The 26,553-nt window shown below is 37.8% G+C and overlaps 2 protein-coding genes and 1 long non-coding RNA gene across 3 annotated transcripts; 1 reads left to right on the top strand and 2 right to left on the bottom strand.

Moving 5' to 3' along the window:
• Positions 1-226: 226 nt before the first annotated feature.
• LOC122326213 lies at positions 227-2,726 on the top strand. Its single transcript, XR_006247442.1, has 2 exons — positions 227-1,002; positions 1,837-2,726. It is a non-coding gene; the product is annotated as an uncharacterized LOC122326213 (long non-coding RNA).
• Positions 2,727-13,609: 10,883 nt separating this feature from the next.
• On the bottom strand, positions 13,610-15,324 carry foxi3a (forkhead box I3a). Its single transcript, XM_043220932.1, has 2 exons — positions 14,677-15,324; positions 13,610-14,583 (listed from the first exon to the last, which is right to left on the bottom strand). Exons 1-2 carry the CDS (start codon positions 15,218-15,220, stop codon positions 14,069-14,071), a joined length of 1,059 nt encoding a protein of 352 aa, XP_043076867.1. The 5' UTR covers positions 15,221-15,324; the 3' UTR covers positions 13,610-14,068.
• Positions 15,325-17,693: 2,369 nt separating this feature from the next.
• lcp2a (lymphocyte cytosolic protein 2a) lies at positions 17,694-26,386 on the bottom strand. The gene is made up of 21 exons (XM_043222133.1): positions 25,980-26,386; positions 25,691-25,753; positions 23,631-23,677; positions 22,855-22,926; positions 22,193-22,227; positions 22,077-22,117; positions 21,805-21,988; positions 21,630-21,721; positions 21,499-21,544; positions 21,329-21,394; positions 21,156-21,184; positions 21,033-21,052; positions 20,653-20,766; positions 20,550-20,571; positions 19,974-19,986; positions 19,744-19,843; positions 19,598-19,638; positions 19,447-19,511; positions 18,595-18,669; positions 18,331-18,480; positions 17,694-18,245 (listed from the first exon to the last, which is right to left on the bottom strand). The coding sequence occupies exons 1-21, from the start codon at positions 26,055-26,057 to the stop codon at positions 18,120-18,122; spliced, it is 1,479 nt and encodes a 492-aa protein (XP_043078068.1). The 5' UTR covers positions 26,058-26,386; the 3' UTR covers positions 17,694-18,119.
• Positions 26,387-26,553: the final 167 nt, after the last annotated feature.

Here is a 26,553-nt window from a genome sequence, read left to right as displayed (position 1 = left end):
GGAATATGACCATAAGTAGAGTAGAGACTCTTTGTTTGGTGAAGCAACACAGCGTGTGTTAGGTGTTGAAACTAGGTCTCTCTAGGCCCAGATTCATGGTGCTTGTTCAGTCTGTGTTGACATCTTAAATATTTAATAGTGAAATGCTCTTAGTCCCATGATGTTTGTTGTTTTTTGGCACATATTACTCCCAAATGATGTATAAAAGCACAAGAGAGGGGTTTTAGTCCCTCAGTTTGTCAAAACCTGAGAAGTGGATGGTTGACGCTTCAAACCGCTGCCACTGCTTCTATCATAAAGACACCAAGCACGGAAGACACGGATAATACAGCTTCTTCTGCTTCACATTTCATTGGATTTTACATTTCTTATCGTTTGAGGGACCAGGAGCGCAATTCGTCCACCCGAGGAGGCACTTGGAGGAACATGTGCTGGAAGAACAACAATTACGAACGATACTTTTTTTTTCACAGCAATCGCAGGGAAGCTCAAATTGATTCTGATTGGATTTTTAGACATGCGTGGGGTTTTGGTGCCTGAGACGCACTCTGATGCTTATCAAAATTGTGTAATCGAACACAGGCATTGGTCGCTGAACTGAAAATTTGTTCTTTATAGATAAAGATCTTGGCGGGAAAAACCGCATCGATGCATAGAGAAAAAAATGTGACAAGGACGCGCGTATGTCCTTGCTGTGAGCCACATTCCAGGCCACGTGTTCGCCTATTTACTCCCAACAGAGGGACGGGGTCTGACGTGAGTCACTTGTGTCCAGGGGGATGGTGACACAGCCAGCGCCACGAGTTTACCAAACAAGCTTTAAAGTTCAGCCATGTTTTAGTGTACACACTTCAAAGTGTGGCCGGTGTTTAATATGGGCTCTGGAGGATAAACAACCCAAAGGAACGGAAAAATAAATTCTAGTAATTCATTCTTTTAGTTTCAGAGACGCGATATTGTTTGCCTGCATTGTACCATCACTAATTAGGGGTTCTTGCTAAGGTAAGCTTTACTATTGCTGTTTGAACAGACCCTGAGGCATAAATGTTAAACTTCAACACAAAATGCACTTCATATATATATATATATCAGAGAGGCTTTAGATTTGTAACATATAGCTGAAAAACTAAACCAAGTAAAGGTCAATGAAACTTTGAAACAAATTAAAAATGCCGTTGGTTGATTTGTAGCACGTAGCTGATAAAAAAAAAAAGTATATCATTGAGATTTTAAATGTGAAACGCCGTTCTGGAAGAATGAAACATGACTAAGCAATAAACAAAACATCCAGATTTTAGATTCGGAGCACTCTGCTGTTATGAAAATTCATAAAGATCACACGATCATGTATTCAATTCCAGACGTTTAGGTTCATTTAAAGGAATAGTTCACCCCAAATAAAATCTGTCGTCATTTACTCACCCTCAAGTGGTTCCAAACCTGCACGAATGTCTTTGTTCTGCCGAACACAAAGAAAGATATTTTGAAGAAATTTGGCTGTTTTGGATCATCACTGACATTGAAAAAAAATACTATGGAGGTCAACGGTGACCCAGAACAGCCTGGTTACAAACGTTCTTGTAAATGATGACAGAATTTTCACATTTGGGTGAACTATCCCTTTAAGACCTGTTCTAATGTCCAGCTATTACACAGCACAGAAAAAAAGGCGTCATTATTTTAGGCCTCACATGAGAAGGAGAAAACCAAAGTACGGATGGTTTCCTTCCGTACCCTTCTCTGTCATTTCTCTTTGCCATTATCTCCCAAATCTCCACACGTTTTTTTTTTTTTCTTCTTCTGTCGTTTCACTGTTGACATGTTTAACGTTCGAAGTTGGCTGTTTGAGATGGAAATGGAGGAGGATGCAGGTCCCGGCTCATCTACTTTTCTCGGTATCTTAGCCGAAATGTCTTTTCCAGGGCTTGGCACTGTCCATGCGCATGTTTGGGGTGTCAACAACGCACCTGCCGCCTGCCGTCCCCTCTGGAACGCCAGCACGCGCCGCCGTGACACCCCCTCACCTCTCACCCACTTCACCCTGCTTCACCCTGCCAGCTATAACCGGTTCAAGTCTTCTATCACTCTTATAAATCAACACGTCGGACTCACCGCTCACAACCGTAGCGCATGTTCTTGTGTGGCCCATCTTTCTCTTTCCTCTCTCTTAAGTCTGGGACAGTTTCTATTCCAGACAGGTGCTGGTGATACAGCAGGTGTAGCGGGAGATTTACTGATTTCATCGTATTCTGTTGAGCAATAATTCTGAGCCTGGGGCACGAGGCAGGTAAACCCTCCGACCGCCTGCACCCGCTGACTCCTTCACAAGACGAGAGCAATGCCCCACCGCAGAGAGAGAGAGAGAGAGAGAGAGAGAGAGAGAGAGAGAGGGGGACAAACTTCATTAATTTTCTCGTCTTGGCATAGAAATGCCAGTTTAATATTTAGCTACCAAAAGAAAATCTATTTACGCCACCTTTCAAAATGTGATTTTACAGTCTCTGTTCAACACTCACTCGTTGAAAATAAAGGAAAAACAGTAATATGTAATATTTTCCGTTGTGATATTTTGTTGAAGTCAGAAATGTAATATGCTGAATTGGCGCTATAGAATAATTTCATCATATATTATTATTTTGTGCGGAAACCATGTCTTTACTGTCACCTTTTAATCGGTTTGTAGAATATTAGTGAAAATATTCATTAAAACTATTCAATTAAAAAAAGCAACTTTTGAAGAGTATTGTAAGTTTTGACTTACATTTAATATGCAGGAATAATAATATGAAATACATATAAAAAAATACAACACAAAAATGATATTGTATTGTATTATGTTATATTATAAATGAATATATAATGTGAAGTTTAAAAACATGCATTTATTTAATATGCATTCTATTAATGTGTATGTTAAATATGTCTAATTTTAATATGAAGTTTTCAGTATTAGTACCTTTTTTATGTAAAATGTAACAGAATTATATGTAATTAATATACATTAATATACACTACTGTAAAAAAAATTTAAAAGTGCATTTTTCTATAAACCATGTCTCTGTCACTAAGTTGAATATTAATGTATTAATATTCATGTACACATTTGTGTGTATGTTCAGTATAAATATTGCTAAATATCTTAAAAATGGCAAAATATATGAAATATATATATGCAAATATTGTTATATGATATGATATTATATTATATTTACATAATACATTTAAATCTTTAAAATGTATATTTCCAGCAGATTTAATATCAGTTATACTATGTATGTTATAAAGAATGTGGTATTTAATTTTTGTTTATATTATGTAACAAAAGTATTCATGATTAATATACATCATACTCTAAAATATAACAGTTTATATTAGAAATCATTCAAATCTTTGCGTTTTAGTGTTAAATTGAATTCATTTCATATATAATTTGAATATGTTTAGTAGCATTAAAAGAAAAAAATACGTAAAAGACAATTGTGTGGCAATTTTGCGATACAAAAATGAATGATTTAAAATGTATTCAAAAGTTAACATGAAATACTATTCAGGTAAAAAAAAAAAAACAGTGGTCATGTGGGTTTTGTGAAATAAGGTCTGACTGCTCGTTGCAGAGGCCAAAATATTTACATGAAAAGAAAAGAGAGATGGATATATAATAGAAAGTTCAGAGTTCAGAGACTTAAAATGCTTGAGCGAAGCGCATTGTTTAGAGCATCAAGATGTCACGTCAGGCTTAAAATCACCAACTATTTAAGATCGCCATAAAAGCAGCAGCTTGACCTCCATTTGCATAACAGTGACATTTTTGTTCATGCTCCAGAGCCTTTGTTTGCATGTGTGTGTGTGTGTGTGTGTGTGTGTGTGTCAGGTTATTGGGGTGTCAGTGTGCCATCAGGACAGCCTTGGGGCGACCCGAGGCTTGCAGTGGCATGTTCTCCAGCTCTGACAGCTTTGCAGTTCATAAACTCCTGTCAGCCCTGTCATCCAAATTCACACTTGAGTGCACCGTCCACGCCCCCTCTGGAGATCAGCGCTCGAATCTAACGGGTCCAACAAGAGCAAGCCTCCCCTGAACGAACGAGAAGCCATCGCGAGCGCCACACGGAACGTCCCAAGCTCGATTTCACCAGCCTCTGTTACCGGGCCTTTATAAAACTTTCAAAGCCACTCCTCTCGTAAATGAGCAGGGGGGGGTTTATGGAAATACTTCACTCAGACATGCAAAGCACATCTCCCCTCTTTTAATAATTAAACGGCGTGACTTTTATAGCGTTTTATGGTTTTGGAAGTTAGGCAAATGGCGCTGGGCCAGCCGCTCTGGTGGTGCCAGCGAATGTCAGACGGGTAGAGAAAGTGATGCTCTGATTTATCACACTCTTGCGTCTGTAGCCACGGGCTTTAACAGAAGACCCCAGTTCTCCATTAGGAGGGAAAAACAGCATTAACGTATGTAGAAAAGCGTGCCTGAGATCCAGTTCTCAATGTGCTTTATGACTCGACGATCTGAAAAATATGGAAATGAGACGTTTGCATGTCCGCCTGCACAGACTTGCAAAGACCCCGAACCATTTGGACCGGTGTTTGAGAGTAATACGTTTCTCTGGCCTTCCCCCGGGAACATATACCAGTGTCGCGTTTCATAGACAGTTAGGAGATCTGAATAATAATCCTTGAGCTTCAATAGAGGGATTTTGCATAAGTCTTCCTGCCTGACTTTTCCGATTACGACGCTCAGGTGTGAATATTTATTGATAGCTAGACAAATCTGTTGACGCTCGGTAAACCTAATCCTCCGGCCAGACCGTGACAAGCCGGGATTCTGTCGCCAAAAGCGTCTGAAGGTGTGAGAGCTCGTGTTGTTTTTGTACCCGGCTTCTCTCAGGCGTCCTGAAGGAAACCCGTGGGACTGGTGCCGGTCTATAGGGGTAGAGAGCTGGGTTATAGGGGTCCGACAAGCAATCAGCCAAAATGAGGCATGCTGGGGCAGGACATGCGCCGCAGTCAGAGGTTTTGTTCGTATCTAATGCAATCTAGGGCCGATGTTCAATTCACTGCCTGAGCTGTGATCAGCGCTTTTTATCGTTTCGCTTGCGCTTTTCCTTCCTTGAATGTTCTCGGGACTGACCGCAGCTTAGTTTTATATAAAGACGTCTTGTTCCTCACTTTAAGAAAGCCTTATGCAGATGAACGTTTTTTTCATTTAAGAAAATAGTGTTAAAAAATGGCACTGCTCAGTTTTCCCCACCATATACGTTTTTTTAAACTAATGTTTATGGTATAAATCGGGTGATAATGAACAGTATAAATGAAAACGACTGTGCCTTAATGAATAGTTATTGTTTGATCGATGAATTAATTTGTTCAATGCAAAATAGGCAAAAGCTGACTGTTTTAATACTCTATATTTATATGTACGCGTAATACAATAGTAACTCAACAAGTAGCAAATGCTTCAAAAGCAAGAATGGTGATAGTTTTTGCACCACAAGGTTTAAATGATTAAATTAATAAATAAATTTGTTAGGTATAAAAGGTCAAAATAAAGAAAGCTAACACGTTTAACTTTAATACCATATTGTTATTATATCTCGCTGCAAAAATAATACAAGACAACATGAAGGAAATTATTCATTTAAGTGATCGCATTTGTTCAAAGCTGAAATTAAGAACTAAGTAATTAAATAAACGAATTAATAAACAGACCAATCAATCCATAAGGGTAAACTTATTAAATGAACGCACGAATAAGCTAAATTCCTCAGTTATAAGATTTAATTCATACATTTTTTTACTGAACTTTAAAACCGTTTTGCATTATTTAATATAATCCTCACGATCTATTTAAAATAATAATACCATGTGCATTCTCTGTATTAAAAGAGTTTCTCCCGGGTCGTCTTAATCCCTAGAATGTTTTCTTCTTTGGCAGGAGTTCAGTGAAGCCAGACAGACTATTAAGATCATAATTCCCCGTTCCTGATTTCATTCCAGCACCAATTTTCCCTCCGTATTTACATGCAAATTGCCACTGTAATTATTGTATAAGAGAATCTGAAATACTAGCCATATGTCAGACAAAGTTTATATCTGTGAGAATCACACACACACACACACACACACACACACTCACGCTCACGCTGCACAGTGTCCTTAGGCAACGCATGCATTGGTTTGCTATGACACGTGAAAACCGTCATGGTGAATGTAACAGTTTTGCACAGACATGAGCTGTAACTGAATCTTGAAGCGTGCTCATCAATAAACATGACATTTACCAAGAATTACTGGGGGGTTTCTGCGACTCGGCTCAGAAAAAGGAACAACAAGCAACCGTGTAGATGTGACAGAATGCGTTTCAGATAATGAACGAGCAAAAGAAACCAGAAAAACTCACCGAATATGTACAGGACAGCCCCACGTTCATTCACAAAGACTGAGTGCGACTCGGGTAATGTAAAGAAAGGAAATCATTTCAAGAATCTTAATCGTGTGCTTGGCGTAAGGCGATTTAATTCTGAACAATGCACGCTGAAAATATTATTTAATTATTTAAATCATTTATTTCATTAACTTTTCATCAACATTTTAGTTTATTTAAATGTAGGTGAAATAAATAGTTTGTAACCAATTACTGTTTTTTGGGTCATTATATTTATATATTTTTTAGTATTTTTTTAAATACATTAATACTTTTATCAAAAGTAATAGTGAAGACATTTTATAATGTTACAAAACATTTGTCCATTTCTGTTAATCCAAAAATTCACAAAAACGTAAAATAATGAAATATTTATTGTATTTATTGTAAAGTGATTAAATGTTTATTGCTTTCTTTAATTATGCATACTGTTCAAACGTTTTATTGGGGGTCAGTAATTTTTTTGAAAGAAAAAAAAAATCTGCTTTAGATTTTAAAATATATAATAAACTAATGTAAATAAAATAATTTCTACTAAAATAATAATAATATATTATATGCAATGCATACATTTTTTATTGTATTTTGTGTGTGCATCTGCAATCAACTACATATTTAAAATTATTTATTTAAAAATTATTGCTAGGTTTTTGATAGCATTTTTTGCATGTAATATGGTTTCAAGTATTTTTAAATAGCTTTTCATTAGAATTGTTTTAAATACAAGTATTCAAATGCAAACATACAGCTCACGAATACGTGCGGCGTTTATTTATTTAGCACGAAATCGTTTGCCACGTGAACATAAATCATCCATTCACGTTGACAGTCTTTCAATCAACTGAATTCCGCTGTCAAATAATCACAACGTAATTTGTTTTATGATGACCATCTTAAGTTTATTGCGTGAATGAATTTGATAATGTACTCCTTCTTCAGTTCGTGCAATTTTCAGGGTTATCACGCAGCGTATAAAAAGCGATTCGCCCCATTCTCGCGGCTGCGGAAGCTTAATTCACTTTCACTTTTCTTACTTTGACCATGAGCATCTCCTCAGAAACATCTGCTCAGATGGATGCAACAGGTTTTCTCCACACCTGCACCTGATGGGGCCGTGGGGCGTCTTTAATCAGGCCGCCCCCATCTATCTCCCCATCGGGCCTTGTGTTTACAAACAACACTGGCCCATTGATGTGGCATGTGTCAGTAAACAGAAGGCACACTTACAGCGTCGTTGGACAAGAGACAGCTCATCGGATCTCAAAAGAGTAGCCACTTCAACAAGGCCAGACAGCACTGAAGCTATTGTGTGAGTGAAAGGAGATGAAGGAACGTGTGTGTGAAGGGAGGGCGAGGTCTCTAAGGTCTAGAGGTGTGTGTGTGTGTGTGTGTGTGTGTGTGTGTGTGTGTGTGTGTGTGTGTGTGTGTGTGTGTGTGTGAGCGGCACATGCCAGGTTTATCAGCCAATCTGTGATGACCTGGTGATCACGAGGTCTCTGTTGTCATGCACAGACGCCAAGACTGACATCTTAACGTTACTTTAAGTGGGTTTAAATGAGTGAGTTTTACACAGTTTTATTAACAGACTGCAATCATTAGCTTAATATTTGTAAGACGTCTTACTGATTCCATCAAATGCTCTCACAGTGTTTATGACTGACTTACTAAAAATAGATAGCATTTCAAACGTTCCCAGCGAACACGAGGCGTTCCATTAACGTTATTTATTTATTTTACCAAATCGGCATATTAAAATGACTATTATTGTATATTTGTTTCATTTTGTTTGTTCATTTAGTTAACAAATGAATAGTTAAAAATGACATACTAAAAATATCACACTGGACACGGAAGACTGAAGGAATGGCTGCTGAAAGGAATAAATACTTTGTCAAAATAAATAAAATAAATAAATAAAAGCAAATAAATTTAAATAAACAAATAATAAACAAATAAATATTCATTTAGATAACCAAATTGTTTTATTTAGTTTGTTAGTTAGTCAGTTAGTTTATTAAATTAGCATATTAATTTTAAATAGTAAATCAAATAGTCAAATAATAATAATAATAATAATAATAAATAATAATAATAATCAATAATAATAACGCAAAATATTTATTTATTTATTTAGTTAGTTAGTTAGTTAGTTAGTTAGTTAGTTAGCTAGTTAACCAAATAAGCATATTAAAATAATTTTGAAGGATCATGTGTGAAGACTGAAGTAATGGCTGCTTAAAATTAATAAAACAAATCAACAAAACAACAACAAAAAAAACAAAAATATTCATTTAATTTTTGGTTGATTTTTTTAAATACTAATGTTTCAGAAAATTTCTCTGTAGGTTTAAAGTTCCAGAACATTTCATGCAGTCAGGCATAAAAAAAAGAGACTGCTATTTTTAGGTTTTATTTAATTCCCAAACATCTACAACATTTCGCGAACTAAAGTGTTAACTGAAAAGTAAAACTCGGTAACTGTCGCCAAATGCAGTGTGACACATACGTCAATGAGGTTTTTATAGGTTTATTGAACTCTAAGCAACATAAACACAGCATTTTTACAGTATCGCATATACATTAGGCCACAGGCACAAATCCAATCTAGATGAGAGCGAGAGACAGTAGCTGAGGCACCTGGCTATAAACACTCGGCACACTCTCTGTGTTGTGAGATTCAGTCGATTAGATCAAAGTGACACATCTAAATGTAGAGTCAATTTGTTGTGAGGAGACAGTGAATGGTGTGTTTTGACAATAAACACCTGAGAGCTAGAGCTGGAGGGAGGGACTCTGGATGTTACAGTCATATCACTACATCAGCTCTGACTGTTGTCATGCGCTGCCGCTGGGCCGTAAATCTTAAAACGGGGTACACGCTTCATAATTAGATACAGCGGGCTAGCTTACATATAACGTAAAACCTCATTGAAATATAAGCACGTTTCGATCTCTTCATGTCGTGGACATCATTCTTCGAAATTGATTGTTTTACACCTCACACTGAATCTGAACCGGTTTTGACCAACCCAACAAACTTTTTTTTTTCTTCTGCGTGTCTACGGCACGACTACTTGAGTACATTTGTATGTATTTATTTAGAATTCAGTGAAATGCAATCGAATCATTCCATTTATACGGATGCTAGTAAAATGTGTTTTTTATAAGCATTTTTAACTTAATGTGTTTTTTCATTACAAATATCATCAGCACAGCAATTTAAGCCAAAGGTTAATTCCGGTAATAAGCAGAAATAAGTTCATTTTAGAATAAACTAAATAGCATCTTTCAGATTTTTTTGTTTATGTAAGAAGACATTTTTATCTTTAAAGCTTTACTATTGAAAATATTATCTATTCATCTGTGTATTTATATATTATTTATACTTATCTTTATATATATATATATATATATATATATATATATATATTTTTTTTTTTTTTTTTTTTTTTTTTTTTATTCACGTAAAATTTTTAGAAATTATATCTATATTACATCTGAGTTCAGTTAATCAGAAAATTAAAAATACTTCAAATTGATTTGTCAACAACTTTACAATCTGTTTCAAAGAAAGCAAGGACATCTGATTTATTTCTTTTTTCCTCCCCACAAACCATCCTTTTCAAACGCCACAAATGCATTTTGATTCGTGACCTGACACTTAGGGCAGAATCTCTGGCAGATCTTACGTTTGTCAAGCGCTGTACATTTTTCATCCAATTTGATTAAGTCCCAGATTTCTTTCTGCGGTTGAAGCCCTTCTGCGCTGTGCAGGGCAGGGCGGGAGAGGGATCCGGTTTAGGGAACTGAAAGTTGAAACCCCGCTGAAAGCAGCGAATAACAGCTGACTCACTTCTCTCTAATCTGAATGAAATCTATTTTCACACCGGTGCTTTATTTTCTGCCTTCCCTACAAATTCCTCATCCAAATGAGCTGGTGGAAGCGGCGCGCCATCGGAGGGAGAAGATTCCCACGGGAGGTCTCCTCCTCAGCATTTCTCTGCTTGTTTGGCTTCTTTCGTGACCACCGAGGACAAAACACTTATGTCAACCGACTGGTCCAAATTCAATTTACTATTCAAATTTTCTTTCTTTTTACGGTATCCGCGCTCCCAAGTCGTGGCACGCAATCATAAAAGAACCACCGAGCAGTATGTCACACGTTCTATAGGAACTGTATCCTGCTATTCACTGAATGCCAATCAGAGGATTCGCTCCCTGAGGGGACAAACGAGTTAGGTGTATTGCACGATATAATGCACAATAAAATATGTCAGCTCTAGCGAATCCAATTTTAACACTCAAAAAAAGACACTGTAATGGAAGTGGAAGCGAATGAGGCCAATCTTTAAAACGCTTGCTGTTCCAATAAGCCACAAGACATAATTAATACGGCCGATAATGACATTTAGTTCATGTGTTAGTTAACATGAACGAACAATGAACACTGCATGTATTACACTCTTTATTCAAGCTTGTTAATAAAAACACAGTTGTTTTTATAATGCACTGGTAAATTGTGAAATTAACATGAACTAAAACGAATAAATGCTGTAGAATTATTCTCCATTACGAGTTCATATTAACTAATGCGGTTAACTAATGAACCTTAAGCGTTGAATGAACCCTTATATTGATTTGTAAGTTCATTTCTATGACACCAGTGCAACATTTTCAAGGTCGTAAATAAAGTCTGTTTAAGCATGTTTTACAAGAAATGGTCATTTTCTACAATATGTTTAGCTCAGTGCCACTTCTTCGTAATTATTCGTGAAACTGACTATGACTAAGAGAGCTCTACGTGTTATAAGAGAGAGAAAAACATTTTATTATAAAATTCTAAGCTTCACATCTCTGCTTTTCTAAAATCCTGCAAAATAGGCTTCATTTCTTTCACCGCAAAAAAACCCCCCGATACTCTCGACTGTTCGCTTATCAAAATCCTTCAGAACATCTTATCATACAGGTTTGTGAAGAAGCGGGGTGTGAGTCAATGATGATTTTTAGGTAACCTATCTCTTTAACCCGAGCCCATTTTAGCACTACTTTAACGGCGAAGTCTTTTCCAGATGCTACCAGATACGTTTATAAGTCCTCTGAATAATAGATTGTTACATTACAGCTCGGCTGATTCCGACAAACATCTGCAGTCTTGCGAGGAATATTGTCTTTCATCTGAGTAGCTGTTTGCAACCAAAGACTTTGAGACCCTGAGGAACAAGTTTTGTTTCATATATCTTTTTTTGTCCCTCTGGCTGTCAAACCAGTCTTTTCCTCTCGATTAGGGTTTGTTGTTTAACGGTTTCTTCAGCCGTATTCCCCCTCAACTTTCTTTTACTGTGGGTCAGCGGCTGTAATGACAGACTACAGTTATAGTGTTGACAGCTGAAGTGACAATCACGTGTTGGTCTCATCAGGCTTGAAGTGTTCTTGGCTTTTCAGACGTCAGGCATTTGTGTTTATTGTCCATTTCGCAGTCTTTCCTCCCGCCCGACCTCCTCTTTAGTGGGACTCCTGCCTGACCTCCTCTTCAGCCCAAAGCGCCGATAATGACGGCTGTTTAACGGTTTCTTCTGTGATCTTCCTCCTCACGTCTCCTTTAGTGTGGGATGGATCACTGACTCTACTGGCAGAGAGCTGATATTTCTGTCACATCTTGATAAGCGCTGAATGATAAATCTGACTGAAATACGGGTGAAAGTTTTGTGAAGCACTCTTAAAAATAATGGTTCTAAAATTGACGCCGTCGAAAAAAACCTGCTTCGGCTTCTCGAAGGATCTTAAATCAGTTCTTAAATCTTTTTTAAATTTAGCGCGAAGGGCATTGTAATGATCTAAAGAACATTGTTTTTTCCCTACTGTGAAGAACCTTTTGTGGAATGAAAATGTTTCATGGAAAAGGTCCTGTTTGGAAGCACTGAGCATTTTATTTAAGAGTGTGAGTTGTGTCTCCGCCATCACAGTAAACATTTCTCAAATTCATAATTTTTTTTTCATTTCATGGCTTTACGTTGTTTTAAAGGTGTACATGACATGTGCATATAGCCTCAGTCTTTAATATACAGTGGACAATCACTTTTTAGTATAAAGTTTAATCCTGAACTAACACAATAGTAGTAAATGAAAAGAATTCATCCAAAAATGTATCATTTAATCATCTTTACTCACTTTATAAATATTTTGTAATTTATATAGCGCTTTTAACAATACAGATTGTGTCAAATAGGAGAATAGAGGGATAGCGATGCATAATGACGAGATTAACATTTAATTTTAATTTTTAATCTACAAGAGACGTTCTCTGTTATCAATAATTGATGATAATCGCTAGAAATTAAATGTCCCCAACTAGGTAAGCCAAAATTGATGGCGGCAAGGAACCAAAACCTCATCCATGACAGAATGGAGAAAAAAAAACTTGAGAGAAACCAGGTTCATTTGGGGCCATTTCTCCTCTGACCGGACGCCCGGCACTTAATTTTATGAAACATCTTTGTGTTGCTTTGAGCCTGTACGCTGTAAACAAAAGTAGAAAAATTTGTCCCACTTTATAATAGGTAGCCTTAACTACTGCACTTACATTTAAATGAATCATCTGCTATAATGCTCTTATTGTGCACGTACAAGTTTTTACATTGTACTTGAAAAATGTAGTTACATGTGTGATTACATTTATAATTACATTGTTGACCCAGCACCCTTAAACCTACCCATATCACCAAACCTGTCCCTAAACTTACCCGTATCCCGCCTCAATACCAGTAAAAATATTATACAACACAATCAGTACATTGTACACTGACGTAAGTACATAGTAGTTACGGCCACCTTATGTAAAGTGCGACCGAAAACATATTTTTTGTTTTCCCTACATGTCTTTTAAGTTCAACAGAAACAAATGTTTGGAATAACATGAATATGAATAAATAATGACAGAATTTTAATGGCACAGTGTTATTTTAATTTAATTAATTACATAAAATTATAGAATTTTTTTGTTAATGTTTTTGCATTTTTTATCATTTAGTTTACTATTTAATAATTCAGGTTTATTATTTTCATCTAGGATTTCATCTAATACGTATTTCTTGCTTTATTTGCTTCTTGATTTCACGTAAACTAATAGTCTGCTGCTTAACAAATAAATACTTAACATAAGTACATATACTAGCAATAAAGACGGTAGAATTTGCGAATATGCATATTTATTTTGGCAAGTACAATATATATTACAATCACAAACTATATAAAGTGAGCAATACAAATAGAAAAGATTGAACGATAGACAAAATGGACAACATTTATGTCAAAAGTCAGTGCATTTATGCATGTTCCAGGCTTCAATTTAACAGAATTGCAAAAACGTAACAAAAACCACAACATAAAAAAACGGGACTGGGAGCAGTAGCCCGAGGCGATTGCTGTTGTCTTTCAGCTGCAACATGAATTAGATGATGTCAGCAGGCGAGTCTGAGAAGAGCGTGTGAGGGCATTCAGACAACTTTCTGATAAGAGGGAATCTCCTCTGCATCCACTCGGACCTGCTGACTCAGGGCCTGCGGAGGGAAACTTGGCTCACGATGCAGGCCGACCGCTCCCTCAAGTGCCTGCGGCCACAGTTTGTACCTGACGGCTCTATATCCCATGCTACACCTCTGTTCCCTCCCGAGGATACAGCAAGTCGGAGGAGCCCAGCACTGGATAGAGCTGGCTGGTGTACTGGTTGAGCATAGAGTCACTGTAGCTCTCTGTGTACGAAGTGGTGGCGTTGGACGGGACGGGTTGAGGGATGTGGGCTTCCCATTGCGACCCGGTAGCGCTCGGCGAGTACGGGCCATACGCCCCGGGCGGAGAAGATCTTTGGCTCAAAGGTAAAGCGAGAGGAGATGGGAGAAGAGCTTCTCTCGAGCCTGAGGCCACATCACCCATTTGACTCAGAAAGCCGTTTAGACACGGAGTTGGATCTGTGGAGACCGGAGAGCTTCCTCTCTCTGAGGAGTCGCTTGGCTCTTTAGGACTCGATAGAGCCGAGTCCGATCCGGAATAGGCTTTTCCCTCCTCTTCAGCCAGAGAGTCAGACTTTCTCTTCCTCTTGCGACGGAAGTTGCCATTATCGAACATCTTCTCGCAGTTCGGGTCAAGGGTCCAGTAGTTTCCTTTACCTGTTAAATAAAGCAACTGGCAGTTGGAAAATGATCTGGAGCTAAACCAAAACCAAAGCAGTTACAAAAGAAGAAGTGTAAACGTGTTCTGACCTGGATCGCTGTCATCTCTGGGCACTTTCATGAAGCAGTCGTTGAGAGAGAGATTATGCCGGATTGAGTTCTGCCAGCTGGCTTTGCTCTTGTTGTAGAAGGGGAAGTTGTCAGCCACGTACTGGTAGATCTGGCTGAGAGTGAGGCGGCGGTTTGGGGCTCCGTGTATTGCCATCGCAATAAGTGCTGAGTAGGAGTAAGGAGGCCTCACCAGTTTCATCAGATCTTCTTGAGAAGGCAGGGAGAACCAGCTGAAACCGCCGTCCGAGCCCCCTGTGGCCACGTACGGCTTCGTCATCCCGAAGTGCTGAGGCCCTCCGTTGAGACACGGAGTCGGATTGAGCCCGGCTCCGTTGAACCACAGGTAAGGGTTGGAGGTCTGGCTAGAGTATTCTCCGAAATCGTAAGCGGACGGCAAGGTTTGCTGTGGACTAGGCACAGGCTGAGTGCTGTAGAAGTTGTCACCGTACAAGCTGAACTCTTGAGACTCCTGCCCCATGCTGTGGAACTGGGGTGAAAGGGCTTGAGGAACAAATGACGTCATGCTCTCCTGTTTTTTTTCTCTCTTCTGTTTGATCTGTAGTTCTGAGAGAAAACACCTCCTTCTGCTCTGCTGCCTCTGTCTAACACTGGGGGATTGGTCAGGTGCATCACAGCCTGACACCTGTCTCACCTGAACTATTTATACAAGTCTTGTAACACCCTCTCTGCTCTGATTGGCTGTTGCGGTCACACCTCAGCCCTTATTTGTTTGGGGGTGCAGTGTTGTGTGTGTGTGTGTGTGGGTTGGGGCGGTATCTTATCAGTAGAATATCTTAAGTTTCATGAGTGACTTAGATGGATTAACTTGGTTAAATTCCTGAGTTAAAATTGTCTTAGCCTATATTACATGAAAATACAAATGCTCCTTAAAATTCATATCATTACCCACACACAAGGAACCTTTGGTACGCCACATATGTTGATTGTACGTAAAACTGAATATAGGCCTATCTGAATATTTCACACCATAAAAGTAGATTATTGTTTTAACCTGAGCTAAATAGAGTGAAATAGATAGATAGATAGATAGATAGATAGATAGATAGATAGATAGATAGATAGATAGATAGATAGATAGATCTGACTGTGAAAGAAGAGCTGGCACATTTTAAACCGAAATTTTAAGCTGAGAGCAGTGAAATGATAAACATATTAAAGACGCACCATTATGCAGCTGTCTTAGTTAATTGTTCACTTTTTAAGTGTTAAATGTGCCCCTCGTTTTACGCCCCTCTGTCACCTGAGACATTCATTTTAACCCATATGTGTTTCAATAGTAATTTACATTGTCAAACAGCGCGAGCACCACCCATTCCTCCGCGCGCCGATTTCTGAGGCGTACACTGACCGCGCGCGAGCAGCAGCTAAGATACGGTTTTAGTCATCTGGTGCACGATTAAAACTATTTATCAATACATCGAAGCCACCTTTAAGGTCCGCTCACATTTGGTGTTGGTTATTTTAGACGAAACATTCAATATTTTCGAGAGAACGAAAAAGGTCCCCACAGATTTAGCTCATTTTCAAATTGGTCACGTGGATCGCTGCGTTGACTGTATCGAAAGCTGCTTGGCGACTTTGTATGTTATATCGCTACGCTATGGATTTTAACACAGCATTATATATATATATATATATATATATATATATATATATATATATATATATATATATATATATATATATATATATATATATATATATCCTAAACCAGATCGTAAAATACGTAGGCTACCGTGACCTTCAACTGCAGCAATGGACAGGTGTGTATCTTGAATCTTTCAAAGCACATGCTTTTGGAGGAGAAATAGAGATTTAAATAACCATTTATGAGTTAGCTATCATAGATGTGAATTGTGTTGTCATGTCAGATTTGTATTATTAGGAATGATAAAAAAATAAAAAATAAATAAAATAACTACCAGTGCTCATATCCATAAAAAAATTTTTGGTTCGTTTTACTAGTCTTAGCCGAAATCCTGAATAACATAATGTTAAAGGTGCTATATGTAGGTTTTTGACTCTTCTAAAGCCAAATAATAACAAAGGCCCGGTTTTTATAGACAGAGCTTAGCCTAAACCAGGATTAGACCATAGTTAAAGTAAGATATTTAAGACAAAACAAAGCCACTGACGTGTTTTAAGATCCGTCAGTGCACGTTTCTTTCAGTTAAAACAGCTCAGATTTACATTTAGTCTAGGACCAGCCTGGTCTCAAGGCAATTTGTACATATTTTACGAGGTCGCTAATTCGTAGTAATTTGTACAACCTCGTTCGTACAAGTTTTTTTTTGCAAAATCGTATGTATTTTACGAGTTGCCAATTTGCATGAATTTTTACGAACGACCTACACCTAACCCCCGCCCTTAAACCTATCATCAGTGTGTTTTAAACAAGTGAGTTTGTACGATTTATCACAAATTAGCCACATAAAATACATATGAATTGTAAATGAGACCGTGTTGGGGGAATATATTTGTAGATATTTAGGAAACATGCTATAGCCAGTAATTCTATTTTGAAATGTGCGTTTCCGGGGCGGAATGCCTTTGTTTTTGTACCCATCTCACCCGCTAGCTGTCAATCTTACATACGCCCAATGCCACCTAAATCGGTTTTAATCTTAGTCGAAACCTAGTTAAACATTTAAAAATGATATAACAAAGAAAAGCATGCATACATCAGACACAATATCCGCATGACAAATTTTCAGGAGCGAGTCTGCTTGTTGCTTAGACATCATATGTCAAAGTCATGTAATCCAATCCTCTTGTGTACATGGATGTGTTGTAGGCTAAGCACTTTGATAGGCGTGAGAGCATTTAGGGAAACAGTGACCTGCATTTTTCTTCTAGAAAGGGAGTCCTCGAATTATTAATGACAGACAGAATGATTTCACAGAAATAGGAAACAAAACAGAAATCCTTGCAGACGTTCAACACAATGCAACCCTTCCATCACTTACACGTTCTTGTTGAATTATAAAATCTTTATTGCGTGTCAATATACAGTTCATATTTCACCATCGGGCAAATAACAAATAAACACTTCAACACCTGGAACGACTGACAAGACAAAGGGTTTGGTTTGAGAAATAATGAAAACGGTCCTAATATTAATAAAGTACTGATTTATATTTATATATATATATATATATATATATATATATATATATATATATATATATATGAACACATATTCGGTGCTGTGGAATGCATTCAAATGCATTCAGTGTAGCTATGCATTCAAAAACGTAGGCCTATGTAACGCACGGACTACCGGAGTCATATTTTTAGACCTTTTGACAGTTATGAAATGTGTGTTGATTTAAAAATAAAAAAACCCTGAATGAAATGTAATAGCTGAAAATAACTAAGTTAGTCTCATGTAGAATAAAGGTTTAATAGCCAGCTGGATACATCAGAGCACACTGATTCTGTTGGCCTGCCTCTCGGTTCTTAGCATCAATAAGAAGGAGAGGCGTGTGTTTGTGCTGGTTGATAATGTCACTGACCCGCTCAAAAGCCTGCCAAAAACAATAGCGTCACAAACGTTAGTCGTTATGCATGTAGCCATGACTGAGGTCATAAAAAAACAACAGGTTTCGATACCTCTGAGGATTTTAGACCAGTGCCTAGCATAAACCCGTCGTGATTCCTGCGGATCTGAATGTTGTAAACTTTATCCTGGTACAGGACCACGAGTGTGTAGGGCTGGTTTGAAGATCGATTCGAACTGTCTCGCACAAGGAACGTCCCGTCCTGACAGACACATTTCAACAGATTGCCTTTGTTAATATCAAAAGGGATTTTTTTTTCCCCCCTGAAGTTTGTGAGAATGCAAACTTTTAAGTGCCGTGTGCCCAACGGTCTCACCCTGTTAACTCTTCTCAGACAGCTCTCTGCCTGACCGCGGGAGACCTGACCCAAATACCAAGCTGGATCCATGTCCTGTAAATGGAAGGATAATAGTATTAGGGCTGACAATGACTAATGGGCAAAGTTTGTCTGTTTTGATATATTAAATAATCATGCAGTAACCAAAATTCATCGTAGAACAGGATGATATTTCTTTATCAGAACAGATTTGGTGAAATACAACCGGATTTCATTTTCCGGATCCTTTGCAGTGAATGGGTGCCGTCAAAATAAGAGACTAATATAAACATAATAATTCACACAACTCCGGTCCATCAATTGAAGTGCAAAGCTAAATATGCACGCATCAAGGACTATTAGTAAGCAAAAACAGTCTAAACAAGTTTTAAACAGATATGTTGATGGATTTTGATGCGAGAGCAAGGACAAAAATGTTTTTTTTTTACTCAGGAAGCATTAACATGGATCATCGACTCAAATTCTGTTTAAAAATGATGATTTAAAGTTAAAAAGCATAATGATTGATTCGTGTCTTACAAACACGCGGGTTATCGCTTTAAAAGAATGATGCTTCATAAACTGGAGCCAATGGCGATCGTTGTGATTTTTTTTTTTATCAGCTGTTTGGACTCCCGACGGCACCCATTCACTGCAGAGCAAGGTGGCCAAGTGAAATAACGCTAAGCAATGCGTCTCCAAATCTGTTCCAATTAAGAAACAAACACACCGACATTACGGATGGCCTGAGCTGAGACTCCCGAGGCGCTCTGAAGGAAACTAAACGCGAAACAAGGGCGCCATCTGCCGGCCGATGTGTTCAAGCAGCTCGAGCGTTTCAGCCTACCGTACCTTCTTTCCGCCCGCGTCTGCTTGAGGAGGCGGCGCTCTCGAGCTCCTTCGGCGATCGCTCATTGCTTTCGTTCAACAAAATAAAGCATTTCATTTTTAATTAAACGTATAGTATGATTAATCAAACTAACGCAATGCAATGCACGCTCACCCTCCTGCAGCTGCGCCGGTAGTGATCGACTGGGGTGAACACTGAAATGTGACAAAACGCAGTTACATTTTACTAATATTTCTGAAATATCTTGAACAGTGTGAAACCTGACTGCCTGTGGTCTGTGTTTTTATTTGAATACACACTTGTCTGTCTGATAGGGTGCTCCGTGGGTCCCTGGCGGTCTGGGTGAAGGGTTTCTGGCGTGCAGGGGGAATGTGTTGGAGTTGTGCCTGGGAGCTGAAACTTAAGAAACTTAAACTTATTTAGGGGTATAAGATTTGTTTTTTTTTGTTTTTTTTCTTTTTTACAGATGACAATATATAGCCATCTCATCGAAATATGAAAACACACAAAACACGATAAAGTCACTTACTGTCGTCGTGAAACTGTTGGAAGAAAGCACATTCAAATTAATTGAGTGAGTGAATATGATGTAAATTGTACAAATATTACATATATACAATATCAAAGGGTCACATATATTTGTGCATGTTTGTATGTGTGTGTGTGTGTGTGAAACTCAAAGCCCATGGGGGTACATTTTTTAACATGTCAAATTTATGAACTATACATTTCATAGATGCACACATAATCTGAAAGCTGAATAAACAAGCTTTTCCATCCACGCGTGATTTGTTATTAGTGGACGATATTTGTCAGACATACGTTTTATAATATTTAAAAATCTAGAATCTGAGGGGAAAATCAAAATATTGAGATAATCGCAATGCATATTACTAATAAAAATATATTTTGTAATATATTTACAATACAAAATTTACAAAAAATCTTAATGGAACATGATTTTTACTTAATATACTAATGATTTTTTGCATTTTAAAAAAATCTATAATTTTGACACTTATAGTGTAACTTTCCTGTGCTACTTATGACTGCTTTTGTGATCCAAGCTCACATGTATAATTGTGTGTGTGCTTAAAGTGATTACCTCTTTTCTGTAGTCAGGATGTCTGTTGGAAAAGCAAAGTAGAGGTTACAGTATTTTTCTGGAAAATAATGGTCCAGTGTAATTTTTTTTTTATGAACCTGACCTGTTTTGAGAGTAGCCTGGTGTGACAGACGAGGCGCTTCTGCGCACCCCTGATGGAGGAAGTAAGGGTTTGGGAATTCTCATTGGGTCTGCTGGTGGCTCCAGCACAGGGAGTCTGAAGCAAATGAAATAAAAGCAATTAAAATCATTCTGATATATATATATATATATATATATATATATATATATATATATATATATATATATATATATATATATATATATATATAAATATTGTATTCTTTGTACACAGACGTACAAGAGAATGTCAACTTTTTAAAATAGTAAATTATACCACATAATATTATCATACTACAGCAGCATATTTATGCAGCAGTTATTTATGTTTTATATAGAGGAAATTAAAGGAAACCACCGTACCTTCTTGGCGGTTGGCCAGCCTACAGGAAAAAAATGATGTATGATGTAATGTATGGTTATTATGGTGTACTATCACTTATCTATCTATCTATCTATATATCTATATAGATATAACAGACTTACTCTGTCAAGCGAGCATGTGCCTCTTCCACCTGTAAAGATACGATAAAGTCTTAGGTCTGCTGAAACGCAGTCAGACACTGCGTTCATAATCTTTATGGATGGCTTTGGAAAAACGGTCATATCAAGGTCATCTGAACTGCATTATTTCTCAATTATTACTTGCTAAAATTGACCTGCTACAGCTGGAGGTTGGCCTCTGTCCAGAGCTCCTGGCTTCGTGCTGCGGTCCACAGCAGGTCCTGTAAGAGCACAGGAGGGTAGAAAACACATCCAGAAAAGGTGGATGAGTTCAACAACATCACACTCTCTTTATCATTCGCAGAAAATCAGAAAACCTCTCTACCTGGGGGTCTTTTAAGGTGCCGCTCCTCTCTCACAGGTAGTACAACCTATCGATCACGATATTGAGTTTATAGCAAGGAAGTCTTTGAGATGAACAGGGACGCATACTGTTTGGAAACATGAAGGACTCACGCTTGGCCGCTCTACGGGAGGGGGTCCGGGGCCCGGGCGCTCCGGGGGGACAGGCGGTTGACTTCTGCTCGCTACACGTGTGCGGTTATTATCTGATAAAACAAAGGAGCCTATGAGCCTATTTTCGAAAAGACTGAGACAACATTAGGATGGAAGAGCGTCCGGTTCTGCATACCAATGTAATCGCTGTTTTCCATGGGTTTTGCGGGGCAGATCTGGGCCGCGTCTTCATTCGGCTCGGATGGTGGAGGCTCGTAGCTGTTATCGCTGTCCGACCCCTCCTCTGGAGACTCATAGTCTCCACCGCTAGCTTCTCCTTCATCGTTCGAATCAGGATTCTCGTAGTCATCATCACTCTCCTTAAGAGTGAAAGAATACGTGTGTTTTGTCGGTAAAATGCAATGCCGATCGCTTTAAAACCGTTTTAAACTCTAATACGAGACTTACAAACTCTTCAGAGTCCCATGCTTGATTCTCATGGTGATCAACTGAAATAATAAGAGTAGAGGTCTTCTAGACACTGACTTATTTGTAATATTGAATTTATTTGCAGTATATCGTACCCGGTGGTTGTGGGTAGCTGGGAGCCGGTGATGGCCTGTTACAAAAAAACAAGGATAATTAGACGGACAATAGGGACTAAAAAAAAAAAAGTTCTATTTATGTTTTTCAAAATATCTTCTTGTGCGTTTCACACGCTTGGAACAAAGCGAGGGCGAGCAAATGATGACAGGATGTTAATATCTGGGACAAAAAAACTTTCACGAGTTCACAAGCAAGAACACAGATGTGATGTCTGGGTGACGTTATATAGTACACACTAACTCATGCGACTGATCAGAAGTGATATTTATAATCTTGCAGTTTCAAATAAACGCTGATCTTTTAAACTTTTTAAGAAACGTTCCCACAAAAAATATTAAGCAGCAGAACATCCTTCAGTTTCCTGAGCAGCAAATTTAGCAAATTGGAACGATTTCTGCAGGATTGTGTGTGACGCTGAAGATTGGCGTAAAGCTGCTAGAAAGAAGCTTTACATTACAGGAATTCATTAGAATTAAAAATGCGGTTATATAAAAACGGATATTTTGAGTCGTTTTTAATCCAAAAAAGGCAGCAGTGGCGAGCGATCGTTTCAAAAACATTTAAAAAGCTTACTGACCTCAAACTTTGAACGGTCATTTCACACATAACACAAGTTTTGCGATGGCGGATATGTACTGGCCTGCTTGGAATCGACGGAAATAATCCCTTCTTCTTCTGTTTGCTGATTTCTTGACAGATCTTGGAGATGAGCCTAAAAGCATTAGAACAGCACCGGTTTCACATCCTCAAAGCGTAGCGAGCATTACTGGCACGTTATTGATCAGCAGGCATTTAAAGAGAAATAACCGAATGCAATTATTGCTTTATACTGGTTGAGGGTTCAGCTCAAGCAGGATGTGGTGATTTTCTGTCCTCATTTCTGTGCACCTGACAGTGCGTAACAAACGACCAAAAATCACTTTAGCATAAAGTCACTGTCTCACAACTAAATCCAAAAAACTCTTTTGGGGAGAAATCGATAGCATCCGCCTGTTGAAGTGTTTTCAAGGTGTGGGCGTTCTCAACAGCATCACACCGAACACGCTCTGCAAAACATTTTCTGCATCAGCGCAATGGTTGCTGCCACATCTGCTTCTCTGGTTTATCTTTCCTGTGCAGTGTTTCCTCTTAGTGTCACTATGTCATCGGTGGCGTTCTTGCACATTTCTACCTGTTTGTTCACTTTGACCCTGTAAAATAGTATGGCAACTATCTACAAAAAAATTACAGTACAGTGACTGTATTTTGGAAATGAATACAATGGTATGTATTTAAATACCCTAGGTATAATACATTATTTAGCATTTTATGGCAAATGTCTGAAGTGCTCATGCAATCATTTACCCAGCATAGATTAAAAAAAGAGGAATGCCAAATACACAATATAAGCCCCCCAAAAATACAAGCAGTACTTACGGCGCATGAACCTTAGGGAACTTTTGAAGATCATTGTCAGACATATTCTGAAAAAATATACACAGACTGATTTTAAATTGATCAAACTGGCAGTGTGTGTGTGTGTGTGTGTGTGTGTGTGTGTGTGTGTGTGTGTGTGTGTATAGGTGTGCTATCAGTCAAGTTTAACATGAAGATTTATGTTTTTTTTTTTTAAAGAGTTCTCTTTCTCACCAAGCCTGCATTTATTTGATCCAAAATATACCAAAAGCGGTAATACTGTGAAATATATTTACAATTTAAATAACTGCTTCTTATCAGAATATATTTTAAAATATAAAATCAATTTATTCCTGTTCATCAAAGCAAAATTTTCAGCATTTTCATCATTACTCCAGTCTTCAGTGTCATAAGATACTTCAGAAATTGATAATAAAGTGAAAATAAGGATACATTTAGAAGGATACAAATGATATATTAATCAAAGAAACCTAAAAAATATACTCAGCTGTTTATTTATGATAATAGTAAATGCTTTCTGGGCAGAAATCTTACAATGCTTTCTGAAGGATAATGGGACTGGGGTAAAATTCAGCTTTGAAATCACAGGAATACATTTTAAAACATTAAAAGAAATACTGTTCATCTTGAATAGCAAAAATATTTCAAATATATATGTTTTTTGCTGCATCAAATAAATGCAGGCTTGCTGAGCAAAAGACACCTCTTTTTAAAAAAACAATTTAAAATCTTTTTTTAAAATACATGTTCAAAAACTTTGCATATGTACACCGCATGGCCAAATAAAAAAGTCACCATTTGGATCATTATTGCAGTGATTAATACATTTCTGCCATGTTTTGCCACAATTCTTTTAACTCCAAAATGATGCAGCCTTTAATATTTTAAACAGCCCTGTTGGAAGATGTACAGGTCATATTCCAGGATGACAATTTCGATCGCGAAATAATGGTTCAGTTAGCATAAGGAACAATTTTCCATTTGTCCTGGCCTGGAGTTGACTTTACAGAGTGCTTCGCCACTATTAGCCAAAAATGAATGTTGTGACATTACATAACATCATCAAAACAATTCCAGAAAGGAACGCACAGTGTTATCAAACTAAAGGCGGTCCAACGATATAACAGGGTGTGTTTTCGAACGAGCTGACTCCAGCACATCCCAAAAACCTTCAATGATTTTAACGTCAAGACTCTGGGGTGACCAATCTTGCACAATTTGAACCACAATCTTGGGAAAGTCATCCCGTGTTACGTACATCTTCCGACGTGGCTGTTTAAGCAACAAATGCCATGCACTGCATCAGATAAGGGATAGGAACATCTTAATCACCGTAATAATGATTCAAAGGAAAATCGGAGGAAAATCATCGGTAGGATCATTTGAACATAAACGCACAATAAAAAAAACGTATTTTTAACCGATCAGGAGTGAATCAAAAGTTCTTGAGAATTCTAGAGAGTTTTTAGAGGTCACCAGTTTGCTTGGTAGTTAGTTTCTAATAACAGCGCTTCCTGAATTGCTGGATCAAGGGAAACAATGATACCACACTGAGTCAGACCACAGACTGTCTGTTCGGTAAAAGGACATTTTTGTCTGCGCTTCATACTGAATATAAATAATTATGAACACGTGTTTTTTGGTGACCCTTTATTTTAGTTTTTGTCCTATCAGTTGCCTATTAGCATGCATATCGATAGAATATTATATTAATGAAGCACATATTATTCTACATTCTATTTCTAGATTTCTAATCCTACCCAATGCATAAACTTAACAGCTTAACTGTCAATACTACACACTAAAATATTTAAGTATGTAATATTTAAAATGAAGTTAACAAGCATGTCTAAAGTCTTACCGCTTTTTACAAATGCAAATTAAAGTCGCATTGCTACAAAATGGACATTAACCAAATTAGGCCCGTTTTAAGTCATTATGACATAGAAAACGACGATGGCATATTCTGAACATAATTCATTTTGGTTTCTAAATAGCCCTTACCACCTGCAATCAGAACAGACCTGTGACATGCTGATTTTTTAAAGACACATACATACCAGAAATCTTTGTCCATTGATGTTATGCCGTGTCACGACCTTATCACACCCGGCAAGATTCCGCTAAAGATAACGAAAAACGGTACGTCAGCAGAATACACCGCATATCCAGCAATATTAAATATCATTAAATAACAAACATACACTAAACCCCATCTCAGATTCACCGACGCATAACAAATGCCCCTCCGTTTTAAACGACGTCAAATTCATATACGTGTGAAAAGAAACAGGTTTTCGGTGCCACACCACATTTTGCACTGAAACACAGAAAAAGAAAGCAACTTACTTTCTTCAGAAAGTCTGCCAAGCGCTGTGAATCCCAGCCCAGGACCTCCGATTTGGACGGAACGCTATCAGAACTCATTGCGCTACGCTTACGAATACCAAATCCCAGACGCCAACATGCATTGAAGAAAAGCAAAAAAAAAAAAAATGCGGCCACCCTCACTGTGTTCGCACTACGCCTGACACTGTGCCTTCTGAGAACGCGAGGAGACCGGTGCCAAATCAAAAAAAAAAAAGCAAACCAAAGAAAGAAAAGAAACCGAGAGATAATACTTCGGTGACAGAATCGCCTAGTTTTAAAAGCAGAGGCGGAAGAATCGCTCAAAATTCGACCAACATTTTCAAAAATAACTAAAAAGCCCAACACCCAAGATTTGCCTGAGCACAGTATAAAAAGAAAGAATGACATCTACTTCCCCTTAGACTTCCTGTTAATGATTGTTGTGACAAATAGGGGAAGTACAGCCCCTTCATGAAAAAAAGAAGCTATTTCTTAATTTGTTATAATTAATCTCCGCCACCTCAAACAGATCATAAGCACTAGACTTTATAAGCTATAAGGTACTATACTTCAA

The sequence above is a fragment of the Puntigrus tetrazona genome, chromosome 21, assembly GCF_018831695.1.
Source record: "Puntigrus tetrazona isolate hp1 chromosome 21, ASM1883169v1, whole genome shotgun sequence".
Lineage (NCBI taxonomy): Eukaryota > Metazoa > Chordata > Actinopteri > Cypriniformes > Cyprinidae > Puntigrus > Puntigrus tetrazona.
Note: the sequence above shows the minus strand (reverse complement) of the source record. Positions and strands in the feature narration are given on the sequence as shown.

Excerpts from the sequence above, each read along its gene's own strand:
- foxi3a (XM_043220932.1), bottom strand. The coding sequence starts at position 15,220 with ATGACGTCATTTGTTCCTCAAGCCCTTTCACCCCAGTTCCACAGCATG. Across the intron at positions 14,584-14,676 it reads CAGAGATGACAGCGATCCAG|GTAAAGGAAACTACTGGACC; the intron begins GTCAGAACACGT and ends TTTATTTAACAG.
- lcp2a (XM_043222133.1), bottom strand. The coding sequence starts at position 26,057 with ATGAGTTCTGATAGCGTTCCGTCCAAATCGGAGGTCCTGGGCTGGGAT. Across the intron at positions 21,395-21,498 it reads GCACCTTAAAAGACCCCCAG|GACCTGCTGTGGACCGCAGC; the intron begins GTAGAGAGGTTT and ends GTGCTCTTACAG. Across the intron at positions 20,767-21,032 it reads GCTGGCCAACCGCCAAGAAG|ACTCCCTGTGCTGGAGCCAC; the intron begins GTACGGTGGTTT and ends CATTTGCTTCAG.